At 44.4% G+C, this 14,241-nt stretch overlaps 1 protein-coding gene across 1 annotated transcript in view; it reads left to right on the forward strand.

Moving 5' to 3' along the window:
* Positions 1 to 14,241, forward strand: part of LRIG3 (leucine rich repeats and immunoglobulin like domains 3) — a 61,128-nt gene that overhangs the window by 13,342 nt on the left and 33,545 nt on the right. Inside the window, exons 2-3 of the mRNA XM_069629861.1 lie at positions 5,122 to 5,193; positions 7,599 to 7,673. Of these exons, the coding sequence (XP_069485962.1) occupies positions 5,122 to 5,193; positions 7,599 to 7,673 (147 nt within the window). The remainder of the gene's footprint in view (positions 1 to 5,121; positions 5,194 to 7,598; positions 7,674 to 14,241) is intronic.

Consider the following 14,241-nt stretch of genomic DNA (forward strand, 5'->3'; position numbering starts at 1 on the left):
TGACTGAAAACCTATCTTTAGAATAAAGGTCACAAGAAACAAAATTAAACCTACAGAAATTAAGAAAGAACAGAAAAAGTTGCTTAACTTTTGAGATGTTTCTGACCCATCGCGATTCAAGATATTTGACGTAGAGTTTAATTTTCTGAAATCATTTTGAGTTTCAGCCCTAGGTGGTTTGAGGGAAGCGACTTTACCCTCAAATGTTAAGGTGGGCGTGGTTCAGATTCAAGCAAGTTGGCCCACCACTTGTTTTTTGCCATTGGTGCGATGTGGGATGGCACATGCTCGCCAGCAGAGTGTATAGACTTATTTGCTCCCAATGCATAGTACGGCGCAGAGATAGTTTTAATCGGGTTATACTGAGGGATTTCAATTCCTTGTATCTAGAGGGCCCGTACAGATGGTTTTAGGTGGATTAAAAAGTAGTGGAGGGGTGTTCTGTGTTCTGAGAAGCCACAATCTGGAAGCAATTCTTTCTGGAGCATCGGCTCAAGGACAAAATGATGAGCCCACCCTCAATCAGGCACTTTTCTGCTGCAAACTGCTCCTCACTCCATTCTTCCCACACAGTACATGCTACACAAATGCCGATGTGTAATGTGTATGCAGTTTACGCTCTATTTACTTGGTGTGTTTTTGCGGCTCGCCCCCTGATGTGCATCTAGGATTTATTTTATTATCATCGCAATGGTTTCACTTGCCCCAGAACATACAGACCAGCCATCAGCGGATGCATCATCAAGAGGTACAGATAGCTGCCAATAGTCATTGGCTTGATAGCTACAGGTTGTCCAAGTCTGCTTAACGAGTTGACGGTTTTTGGTGCTGCCTTTCAACCTATGTAATCACTCTTCATTCAATTTTCAGAAAGCCCAGGATTGTAAGGGCCGCAGCATCAGGGTATGGTAATCTGGTATTTCTAAGAGTATTTTATTTCAGGTTAAGCAATACCTGTAAAGCGCAGCGTCTGCCCTTGCCAGGGCTTCTTGGTGCTGACGCTGTCATGGGGGAGAAAGTTGTTTTTTGTGGAGCTGGGTTTCCCTCAGGGAAGATTTCCCCAGGGTGGGCAAAGCAGCAGCACTACTATAATGTAAGCAGATGGTCTTAATGACATTGAGGCACTGGTCATGAAACTGCGTTACCCTCTATTTCGTCCCTGAAAATTGTCCAGTGTCCTCCACTCAGGCTTTAAAGGTTCTCAGTGGAACCCTTCTCTGACTCCCTGTCTTTTGCATGACCAGAGGCTCTGTTATTGAGGCTTTGGTGGTCTTCCTGATCTGGGAGGAAGAATACTCTCTAGTCTTTCATTGAAAAGGTGATTTGTTATCATCACCATAAGTACAGGGGTCTGCAACTGACCTGAGCTAATCCCCAAAATGTTGCAGTGCCTGAGCATCGGTAACCCACGAAATGATGTGGGTCACCTTTGTGGAGTTTGCAGGCTCGATCGAGGAGATATTTAATTTGTGCTTAATAGGTCTTAACGTTGGTCCAAACGTGACACGGACATTTAAGATTTCTCACGGATGTTTACCAAAGGAAAAGTCCCTGATCAGCCATGTCCAAAAATTAGCAGTAATAAAGATGACCCCCTTAAATTGCACTGAAAAGGAGGGCACCTTGATTCCCAGCAGAGTGGCGCGTAGCGCTTGTGTAGATGAGATTTCCTACAGCAGAATGGATCAGAGAGAGGAGCCATATTAACAAGCAAGAGTCGTATAACAGGCTCCCGCCTCTTGAGGATCGGGGTAGGACGAATAAGACGCTTCGGAATGCTCGCGCAACCCTCCCGCCTGCATTCCTCCCGGTAACCCAAATCCATCGAACAAACCCTTGAAATTGGGTCCATCACTTTGGCCCTTTGTCTCTGCTCGTGCCCCCAACTTGGCAGATCACAAAGCCTGCTTCCAAGCCCATTGGAGCATTGTTATTTGCATAATGCATTCCTTGGCTCTCGGTTGGCGCGTCTTTGTGAGTACTTGTGTTCGTTGGTATCGTTTCCAGTTCATAGTGCAACCGTCTCTAAGGGGGTGTCGCTTTTGGAGGCGCCGTTGATATTAACGTGTTTGTTTGTTTTAGTTCTTTATTTAATATAGTTGCCATGCCTGGTCCAGCCAGTTCAGAAATTGAAGAACTCTGGTCATTACACATAATTAGAAAAGGCCCAATTACATCAGGCAATTAGTTTTCCCTTATGCTGTTGAGGTGTTGCCGTGCAGTAGGACTTAGTGAGCATTTGAACAGGGAAGCAATGTGTGCAATGATCCAACAGACCATTGGCTACACAAGGGAAGGGCATTAACTTGTAGGTATTGGCTGGGTCATGGGGTAATTGTCAAGAAACATATCTCTCCCAGGTCAATGTCAATCGGGCCTCTCCCTCATATCATATTGCTAGCCCGCCCTTGCTTGGATCCCGTCTGTAGGAAGGCGCTGGCTTGCAATTGCAGATAAGGCCGGGTGGGTTCCGCTTCTTCCCCATGACTGGCAATAATGCAGCCGGAAACTAAGGGCAAAAGGAGAAGCACGCGGCAGTGCCGGAGGGTGGCGTGCGTCCTGGGATGTTACAATCTCTATCCGATTATTGCACCCTGACGTGGTTTATAGTGTAGTGTGGTAAACACTCTGCCAGTCCTGAGTGGCATCACTAGATTTATGGAATGTCAGTTGCGGTCAATATTGGAAAATCTGGCACCTTCTCACTATTTCTATTTAAACAACCCACCTAAGTGGCTTTCTTGATGCAAACAAGACCTTGCAGGAGAAGGACCTGGCGAGGACCCCTGGGCAATGTGCCTTGATGCAAACAAGACCTTGCAGGATAAGGACCTGGCGTGGACCCCTGGGCAATGTGCCTTGATGCAAACAAGACCTTGCAGGAGAAGGACCTGGCGAGGACCCCTGGGCAATGTGCCTTGATGCAAACAAGACCTTGCAGGAGAAGGACCTGGCGAGGACCCCTGGGCAATGTGCCCTGATGCAAACAAGACCTTGCAGGAGAAGGACCTGGCGAGGACCCCTGGGCAATGTGCCTTGATGCAAACAAGACCTTGCAGGAGAAGGACCTGGCGAGGACCCCTGGGTAATGTGCCTTGAAAGCAGCCCACGGGGTAATCTGTGGGAGCCTAATATTTTTGAGGTACTATTTGGGTGATAAAGGGAGAATAAGCAATTTGAGGCAAGTCACACGTGTCACAGTGTCTCCCAGTAGCCAGTACTGGAATGTCACCTCCAGCCCAGGGCCACACGAACAGATCATTGTGGGCCGGTGCCAAGTCCTAAATAAAAGAAAACTTGGGGGTACTCAGTAACATACAAATGGAATAGGACGTCACCAGAAAATAGGTGAAATATACACATTTCATTCAATTGGCTTTGCGTAACCATACTAATTGTACAAGACGTGGCATTTCCCTTTCCACTCCAAAAGCCAGTACCAATGTATTCCCTGGAACATACCTTCCCAATACGTGACATTTCACCTTTAGTTGGGTGTTGCATTTCATGAGGTTATTTCATCAGGTTATATGGTGCAGTGGTGAGGTGAAGTGCCCGGTCGGCCAAGCTGGCGACTGCGGTTCGAGTCCAGCCATCAGTGTGAAAAAGACAGTCAATCTTTCTCGCTGTACGCATGCCTCTAAAACACATGTGGGTACAGCGTTTGCCAACTGAAAAAAAGTGGGCGGTGGGACGCAGGCCACCCACGTGTACCCTCGACTTCAACCCTGATTGTGGGTATAAAAATTACCCAAGTGCAAACCCTTAGCTCCAGAAGATAGTCTGTGTTTTACAGGGCAGTACAATAGAAATACCAAATCGGGCTCCTTGGATCAGGATGCCTGACTCTCTCTCTGATATTTAAGTAAATCAACTTTCCTTTTAGAAACTTTTTATTTTCCTCTTCTGGGAACAATTGGTCGACTCGATGAATATAGTTCCACTCATATAATACATGGGTTCCATAGCTTGGCCACACCGTTTGGCCATGGAGGAAACTGGATTTCTAATGTGGTCACCAGTCACAGACGACACAATGCTGGCTGGAAAGGACAGAGACCAGGGCCATGGTTGTTAAAAGGTTTTCCCAAAGAAGTAGAAGACAGATTCAATAAAGTAAATGCAGCCAGACAATCATTTGGGGTCAGTTAAAAAATAAATCTCATTATTTGGCTCAAGAAGGGCAGAAGAGCTGGATGTGTGGGTGGACCATGACACTGCGTTTACATCTTTATTTTGAGGTTTTGTCTCTTAAAGGGCAACATAGAGAAAATTAACAACGGTTCATGTATTTGCATTTGAGTTTAGGTAGCGGAAACCTAGATAGGAAGCAACGGAGCGCTTGGGTACATCAGCTTGGATATCCCATGCGTACAGGTTTGCTCTATATCTGGGCGTAAGGGGTTCTAGGCGACCCCTACAAATTGCCCAAAGAGCAGGGCCTCGAGTTCCTTCCTGAACCACAGGAGCATTCCTGATTGCAATCAGGATGGTGTTCCAGTCAGCTGGCGCTTGTTTCCTGGTTCTCTCTTTGCAGGCCAGTTTAGTCTTGAGTCTCTCAATGGTCAGGTTACTAGGAGAGCGCACCCCACCTGAGCCTGCGTGTTTTGCAATTCATCAACGGGCAGTCTACCATAATGCAGGGGCGGGGGATAGAGAGAGAGAGAAAGAAAGAAAGAAAGAAAGAAAGAAAGAAAGAAAGAAAGAAAGAAAGAAAGAAAGAAAGAAAGAAAGAAAGAAAGAAAGAAAGAGAAAAAGAGAGAGAGAGAGAGAGAGAAAGAAAGAAAGAGAGAGAGAGAGAGAGAGAGAGAGAGAGAGAGAGAGAGAGAGAACATAATGGAACAAAACATACATGGCCACCCCTCCCCCAAATTATATTCATACAAATATTGTTTCCAAAGTTGAAATCTTAATGTGCGCGTCTGTGTTGAGGTGGGCATGAGGTTATAAACTATAAAAGTCTGTATTCTCCAACAACACTTGGTGACACATGTACATGAGTACTCATGCATTTGGATGTTTGCGGTATTAATGACCTTCGCGTTTCATACTACCATCGGCTGCAAAACAGAATATAAGGAAAACCAACTAATTCATGCTTTTTTTTTGTTTGCATCCTAGAGACCTCGGCCATAACAGGTTATCGTCACTGAAAATCAGCACCATGAGTCACCTTCACAGTCTTCGAGAAGTGTAAGTTTTTCTTTAAAAAATAATTGTCCAATAATTGTGGGGGGTGTGATAGAGATTATGAGGGTAGGCAGAGAAGTAAGGGAGCGGGATGATAATGGGTGCATTACCCGCAGTAGCCAATCATCGGCTAGAAAGTTCTGAAATGACATCACTCGCGTCCGTCACTTGGTTATCCAGCATTTTCTGAAACAAAACACTACTATGACCTGCGGTATCCAGAGATTTTAACTAAAACATTACAGAGAATGATGTTGATGGTTAATAGAGCGCTGTAGTTAAGCGACATTATGTACGGCGTCCATATATATAGGGACATTATTACCTGATATCGTAGTTAATGCTCAGCCAGGTATTATAACTTCCACTGTACCGCGAGGCATCGGATGAACAGATAGACAAGAATTGTAATCTTCAAGTAAGCCTCGATTTGTGCCCTGACGAATATGGTCGCCATCTTGGAAAGGCAGCAATTACTATTCATTTAATCTTATATTGTGTTTTCACAAATAATTAAAAAATAATCTTTTTGTGGGCCTACGCGACTTGACATGCGTTTCGCGATATTCGTGTCATCAGAATGTTTTTGGTGCAGCTCTATTTTGATTCTTTATTGTCTGTATGTCTTGAACGCCCAAGAGGCACAGGCCATGTGGGGGGTGGGGGAGATATGGGTGGACCAAAATAATCCGATGAGGAAATTATGTGTGTCAATTTAGTTGGGTACACAAACAATAAATGTTGGATGAAGTGCGAAAACATGACATCAACATCAAGGAAATTAAACACTATGGAAATACAATTGAAATAATAGAAATTATATAAAGTTGGAAAACTGAAGAATTAAATATTTAACTGGATATCGGAAATGTGGTATTTGTTGTAAATGTACAGCTCAGAATTCATTTGCAAGATGGAAGCGTTTGTAAGGAAAAGAACGGTGATATACAGCTCGCAGGGTGAGGAGAACTGTAAGGTATAATTTGCATTTTAGGTTTAGCAATAGGAGGTTTAGCAATGTGAGGTTTGACTGTGGGAGTATCTGCATAGTGGGAAGCAGCAATAGGATAGGAGGTTCAGCAACAGGAGGCTAGGAATGGGAGGTTCAGGCGACAGAGGTTCAGAAACATGACGTTCAGCAAAGTGGGGTTAAGCAATCGGAGGTTAAGCAATCGATGGTTCAGCAAAAAGAGGTTCAGCAATTGGAGGCTCCGCAAAGGGACGTTCAGCATTGGGAGGTTCAGCGGTCAGAGATTCCGAAATGGGGCGGTAAATTAAGTGGGGTTCGGTAATAGGAGGTTCAGCAAAAGTAGGGCAAGCCAATCATTAGAAGGGTCAGAATTGGAAGGCTTAGCAATGGAGGAGATAGCGCTGGGAGGGTCTGTAAGGAGAGGTACAGCAATAGGGGTTCAGGAGTCGAGTGTCCAGGAATGGGCTGTACAGCGATAAGAGGTTGAAGGATAGCAGGGCAAGCCGAGCATTAGAGGGGTCAGAATTGGAAGGCTTACCAATGGAAGAGTTAGCAATTGGAAGATCAGAAAGGGTATGTGCAGCAATAGGGGTTCAGGAGTGGGGTGTGCGGGAATGGGCTGTTCACAATAAGAGGCACAGGGATGGGAGTTTCAGCAGGCAGGGGTTCAGAAAAGAGTGGAGTTCAGCAATAATATTTCATGTTAAGCAATGGAAGGATCAGAAAGTGGAAGCTCAGCAATGGGAGATTCAGCAATGGGAGATTCAGCAATGGGAGATTCAGCAATGGGATAATCAACAATGGGAGATTCAGCAATGGGAGATTCAGCAATGGGAGATTCAGCAATGGGATAATCAGCAATGGGATAATCAGCAAGGGGGATGTTCTGAAATAGGGCCTCAGCAATTGGGAGTCCAGGAATGGGAGGTTCAACATTAAAAGGCTCATCAATAGGAGGTCAAGCAATGAGAAATTCAGCAAAGGATATTTCTAAAATACGAGGCTCGGCAATAAGAGGGTACGCAATAGAATGGCCCGCAATGGGAGGTTCAGCGATGAAATGTCAGCCATGGGAGCACCAGCACGGGTTGGTTCAGAAATGGGAGGATCAGCAAGGGATGGTTCAGCAATAGGGGGGTCTGCAATTGGAGGATTAGCACTTAGGAGCTCAGCAATAACACGTTTAGCATCTGGGGGTTGGTTCAACAATAGCAGCTTCTGAAAGAAGAGGGTCCCCTTTGGAGCTCTCAACTGTAGGGACAGGACTAGCTTGGTCATCTGTCATAAACCGCATCACTGCATTTCACTAAGCAAGCTGACCCTCCAACATCAGTCTATTTGTTAACCTGACAGTGAGATGTTATGATATCGCTCAGATTGATTTTATCCAGGAATGTGACCAGGTGTGCTGACCCTTTTAATGTACTGTCAATCATAGGAAATTGAACAACAATGAAATGGTGTCCATTCCTGACCTGGGAGACCTGTCTGCAAACATCACCCTGCTCTCACTGTAAGTTGCCTTTTGCTTCCCTTCGTGCAGACATGCATTGAAAGAATTCATTGAAAATGTCCGAATATATGATCTTGCATATGGCTATGTGCTTCCAGATATTGTTAGAACATGTTGTGTTTATATCTGCTCCTTTTTGGCAGCATTTCAGTGTGCAAACTGCAGCACCTTGTAGGGCATTAGCCAACGCAGTGAAGTCTGTGGGAGCTGGTGGGTTGGCCTGAAATGTGTTCTATTTCAAGGATCTGTCTCTCTGCGCCCCGCACATTAGCACTGACTTAAGCTTATCCGCTGTCTGCATTGTGTAGCTCCGTTATGCCTATGGGCCTCTGCCCAGCGCTATATAAATAAACTAAATAAATGGTGGGGGAGGCAAGGATGCTGGAGGATTAAAAAATATCACTTGAATTGCACTTCAAGATTACTGTTCAATTTAGCCCAGCAAAAAATCAACGTTGAGGTTGTTTTTCTTCAATTCATCAAAATGGTAATGTGGACATGTCAGGGGCTCGCTCGAATGTGTTTGAGTTTTTATCTTGTCTTTTCAAGTAGAAATCAATATGCAATATGAAAAGCATATTGGTAGAATAGTCTGATCAAAAAGAGATTGGTTGCACAATATATTGGTTATGTGTTTGCAACGAAGTAATCAATTTTGATCCTTTCCCTGTGGTATGGATTGCATTACAGAGAGTTTTACTGTTGGGGCCTGGTTACCACACTGAACAGGGGGATAGTCATCACATGTGCCTGCTCTGGGGAACCTGTGGTTAAACTACCCGTTAAGTTACTATGACACTGTGAGCCATGGTTATATTGGAAACACTGCGCCTGCATAAAAATGCAATACATATGAAAAGTTTCATGTGTGCGCAGCTTGCAAAGAATGCCACAAGATGTTCTACACATGTGGGTAGAAAATGTCAGCACTTGCCTTTCCATCCCGCTCTGTCACCGGCGCCTGGATGCTCATGGGCTTTGCGCGCTTCTACAAATGCAAAAATAAAACATAAATAAATAATGAACTTCATAAAAGCCCCACCTTCCCAAAAGCACCATACTTCCACTCTCCCTCACCCCGTAAGATTCAGATGATGGAATTGCTATCGGTCTGTGCAAATCCCTGAGCATATGCCATAATGAAAGTCAATGGTGGGCAAGTCCCCTCCCCTTTAAGTACCTGACACTGTGGGCAAGATATCTTGCAAGATGTCTTCTCTTAAAGGGAAATTCCCCCTTCTCCTCCTTGATATTCCTTTGCCCAGTTCCTGCATTCCAGCCCACGCGAGCTGACTGAGACCTTCTTTCAACTTCTGAGATCTCAGGTATATGGGAAAACGGGAATAACAGAAAATTAACTCTGGTGTTCTGAATAAAGCAGAAGTGTCCTGTTGGCCACCAAAATTTGATCCCTGACTGCAGTATCTCTCTGCTCCCTCCAGTATCAGCGGGCGAAGCGTCTGCTTCCTCGCTGACGTGCTCCGTGTACTTACTCCTTTGCACATTTTCACATGTCAGTAAGGCAAGTGGGTGGGAGACCTAAACGTTTCTGCAGTTTGTGAAACACGACAGTACACAGAAGTCTTTTCCAGAAAGTTGACAAGGGATTATCGCCTGAGTGCTACATTGGAAGGTCAGAAAATGTCCTTGTGAGGTAGCATGGGCTGGCTGGAAAGATTGTTAAACAAGTGTGACACTTTGCCTCTCAGCGGCTCACCCTACAAGCCCACAGCCTCTGCAGCTCCGTCGCTCGAACAACTGCTTTATTATGAAATTCATGTGTGTTGGCACCCTCCACCGCAGAGAAATATGCCTGACCGTTTTTTTTTACATTTTGGTTTGGCACAGACTTCTCAGACTTGTGCGCACAATATGTGGGCAGGTTAGTCCCACCATAGTACACAAGGGCTCTGTGCCGCTAAGTAACAGGGCAGGGAACTTGAATTGTGTGACATCGCCTCTTAAAAATACTGATTTAATAAGCCAATTTTCAATGTTGTTTTATATATTTATTCTTTATGTTTTGTACTTGTGGAGCCTGTCTAAAAACCAGAGTTATGTATGATTTACATTAGCTGCCTCTGCGTGTAAACATCCAATTAAACTTTAATTCACAGGTGATGTAGATAGCATAACCAGCTCAGACCTCCTTCGCAAAGGATTTATGGGAAAGTCTGTCGTTTTGCACTATTTCAGCTATGCTAATTTATGAAATATTAGCTTTTGATAAAGTTCTCTATAAAAAAAACGCACTTACTTGAAATGTATTCACTTGCAACAGGAAGGGTCATGTTATTGTGGTGATGTTTCTGCAGTACATGACTTTGTTCTTACAATAGTGGTCTTTGTGTAACATCTTCATATTTAAAACGTAGGTGCCCTTTTCTAATTAAAAAAAAAGAGAGATTCCAATTCCTTTGATAGTGGTTGCCTTTGAGTTTGCATTCTGCCTGATATAAAATGTCTTGTGCCATTGTCCACCACTGAATCAAAGATATCTTAATCCCTTTACGGGACATTAGACTTTGGTTGTTAAAGAAACCAGCTGGGAAGGCGAGTGATGAGATTGGAGAGGATTCTAGAATGTGCGTTACCCCAAAAACATTGAGAAATTCAAGTAATCCTTAATGCATTGAACAACTTGTAATCCTTCATGCATTGATCAACTTGTGATCCTTACTTCCTTGATCAATCTATAACCCTTTATGCATTGACCAATTTCTAATCCTTAAATCATTAATCAACCTTTAATCCTTAATGCATTGATCAATGTGTGATCCCTAATTCATTGATCAATTTGTAATCCTTAATGCATTGATCAGTTTGCAATCTTTAGTGCATTGATCAATTGGCAATCTTTAATTCCTCGATCAACATGCTCTGGCTTCCATTTGGCATCTCGGGATCAGTACAAAAGGTCTATAGGATAGTTTTCCAATGTTACCGAATATTGAGAAAATAGGGAAAACAACCCACCAATTTAAGAAAATTGTCAAATTCTTCCATTCCATATTGACGACGTACTATAGGCCAGCTATGTTCTACTAGTAAAGGAGTTGCTGTCTATTGAGGTATTTTGTATTATTGTTAATATATCCTGACATGGTTCATAACTTTTGATGTATTAGCTCACACCCGTATTGTTTTTACTATGGATTGGATTTCAAAGAAGTATATGTTAAGCTTGAACCCGAAACTAAAACATCATGGCAAGTTACTTCATTTTCTACATGCCATTGTGAGGAGTTTATTTTAAGGTTTACTTTCAAGGCCAGCACCATACCCGTAATCCAGTTATTTGAGGTTGTAGCTCACCTTGAAAAATCAGCATACGTGATGATGAAATGAAATGAGACTTTGTTCTCACAATTTGACATTCAGTTTTGATGCTCCATTAATTGTACTGACTTTGTTCAATGTGTGGACGCCTTCTCCCCCTCTTTGTTAGGGTGTATCTGAAAATGTTTGTGTTGCGTTATTAGTGTCAGAGGACAACTCATAAAAGCTCATTTTCAAGCAGTGCTAGTTGTCAGAGGAGGAAATTCCACTTTTTATTGAGAAAAGAAATCATTTTGTGTGTGAAAATGTATAACACTCTAGTACGATATCCCAATCCAGAAATTCTAGCGGTAAAAAGAACTCACACGAAAACTTAACAACAAACGTCCCTTGCTGCGTAATCCCAGGGCTCTATTTCCGTTTCTTTTTAGGGCGCTGCTGTTTTACTTCCATGCTGTAGGTTTCTTTCTAAGAGGTTGGTAGTGGATGCAGCCACCAGGACCTGCAGGCCGCTTGCCTATGGTCAGCCCTGTGCAACAGGCAGGGGGAAGTGATGAACCAGTGGTATTGCAGCCATGCTGGAGAGATCTTGCGTTGACCATTGCTTCTGCCTTAGTTCCAGTTGTAATCTGCCTTCAAGAAGAAGGTTCCACGCCTTTTCAAGACTCCTCAATATTCCAATACAGCCTTACAGCTGAAGGGAACGCTTTGTACAAAATGGCGGTCTTGTAAGTCACTTTGCTGTTCAAAGCTGATGGTTTCAATGTTCATGTCATTGTACACTTAGTCTTTCTTCCAATCCTCCACTGTTGTCGGTGGGACATGTCCCTCCCACAGAGGGCAATATCTTTCAACCCTAACTAGGCCATATCCCAATTGGGGTGCTAAAAGATTGTGGACTCCCCATACTGTACATTGAAAAATAGTACCTTTGTGAAGTTTACCAAATCTTTAGTCTTGAAAATATTGGTGATATGACGTCTAAAATGGAGGGACGAGTTCCCTGATAGAGAAACCAATCGTTCACATGTTTAGGTGTGGGGCTCTTGTGCCATGCATCGGCCCGTCAGTTTCTCGGCCAGTCTTGACAATTGTGCCCCCTCTTTAGTGTTGCAATATGTCACTGCTTCTCAAGGGGCGCAAAGACATTCTTGTTTACAATAACCAGGATTCATGCAATTAATCAAAAAACGAGAATGTAATTAGATTTTAATTAACTGGGGCACAGGAAGCGAGTGGCTTCTGCAGCGTCTCAATGGGGATGACAGGCTTGCAGTTAAGGAAATGCCGCCTGCAAGAAGTGGGCGATCTGAACAAATGTTTCACTTGTGCATGCGCAGTACCAAAAAAAGCACACAATGCACATTGCTTATTAGAAGGGATCTTATGCACATGTAACTTACATTGCCGAGTTCTACCTGTAGCTGAAAGGGCGTGAACAGTCTGCAAATGAGGACCTGGGCTGGGGGTGCAAGGAGAGGCGCATATGTGAGTAGTGAGTACATGCCCGGTTCCCAGGGCGATGCACACACACACGCATGCATACTCCCTCGAACATTCTTATGCCCGCTCTGACCACACGTCGGCTGAGCATAAGGGATGTTACAAGGCAGATAGTCATCTTTCGGACCGCTGCTGTTCCGGAAGGTCCGCATACCGCAAAGTGTATGCACTACAGCCACATTTCTGCAAATCTTTACACGCCTGCCACTTTATTATTGGTAGAAAGCCCTGTGAGGCCTGGTCTGAACACAGAAGACCTCCGAGACGTCTGCCCACATGCAAGCCCATGCACTGGGTGCACCGACAGGGAGGGCAATGCTTTAAACAGGAGTGTGGAGGGGGTGGGGGGGTTCTTTAAAGTACTTGCAATGCCCATCCACTGATGTTCTGAGAACACAGGACCTGCTGTTTCTATACTCTGGTCATAATGCTGTCATGCACTATTTGCTGATCACATGATTGCCTCAAACACCTGGAAAATTAGGCCTAGTGCATACTCCCTTACACAAACGCTTTCTGCCCGTATCCTTCTGCATAACCCCTTAGGATGCCCACGCATTAACGTAAGTGGGTGGCACGATACGGCTGCCACCTTATGGATCTGTGCTGTGCCACATTCTCTCTTCTTGGTGCTTTAATTTTGTATTTTTGTTACATGGACGATTTTCTAGCAGGCTAACTTGTTCCCATTCTTAAGAACCCCCTAAAACCAAGGGTCTGCAACCTTTGGCTCTGCAGATAGTCAGTGGTGAGGGATCATGGGGGTCGTAGTCCAAAACACCTCGAGAGCTACAGTTGATTTAAAAAAGCCACAATCGTGTTGAAGGGGTATGCATAAAAGACGGCTTTAGTTAAATCGGGGAGGATATGTTCTGTTATGTGTATTGCACCAGTCACCATTGTAGTGGTCTAACAATACCAAGGCTTGTCCAAAAGCTGGTGAATTGTGTCATATATATAGTTACTGACCTTACAATGAAGCACAACACACATGCCTAGATTATTCACCAGCAATCCTCATCACTCTGAATCCTACTCTTCCTCGTCACAGCACATGTGACGAGGACGAGGAGAAGTATTCAAGGCACTAACTAACCTGGCCAGCTTCCTTTCTGAAAGACACAACCACCCTTAAAACTCATGTACCTTTTAAAAGCTTTTGCATTCCAGCTGCCACTCTCAAAATGTGTTAGACCTTCGAAGGAGGTTTCACCATGTGTGTATTTTATTTTTAGTTAGTTAAAAAGAAGTGTCATAACTTTTAAGTCAACTATTCCGGCTCCCTGGGAGGAAACCGTGTTTCTGGTGCGCTGCTTTCCTCAGGAGTATAACTTTTAAAAGTAGCTTAGCTTGTTTTTCTCCCCCCGCCCCTCCCCCATCCAATCCTCCCAGTGCCTCCACCCTCCCCCAGCCCCTCCCACTCCACCCCTGCACACTCCTTGTCTGATAAAAGCAGCAATAAAAGCTCCTTTTATTAAAGCTCCCATACTGAACAATTTAAATACAAATTGCACTACCTTTCAGGAGAGGTGCCAGCCTCCGGGGCTGAAACAATATGGCGCATTCTTGGGAAACTGCTCAATTAATTACAATGATCACTGCTGAATTGCTTGCAGCTGGTGATTTACTGGGGCTTGTTTTTCCTCTGGGCCCCGGGTCAGCGGAGTCAGCTCGGGCAGCCGCTCTGTCTGCTCGGCGCCCTTTGAATAACAGCGAGGTGACACCCGATCCCTGAGCGGGCTCTCTGCAGGGCCCAAAAGAGGGGGAGGGGAGAAAAAGAGAGAGA

This window comes from Ambystoma mexicanum, chromosome 12 (genome assembly GCF_040938575.1).
Source record: "Ambystoma mexicanum isolate Mex_15411 chromosome 12, UKY_AmexF1_1, whole genome shotgun sequence".
Taxonomy (NCBI): Eukaryota; Metazoa; Chordata; class Amphibia; order Caudata; family Ambystomatidae; genus Ambystoma; species Ambystoma mexicanum.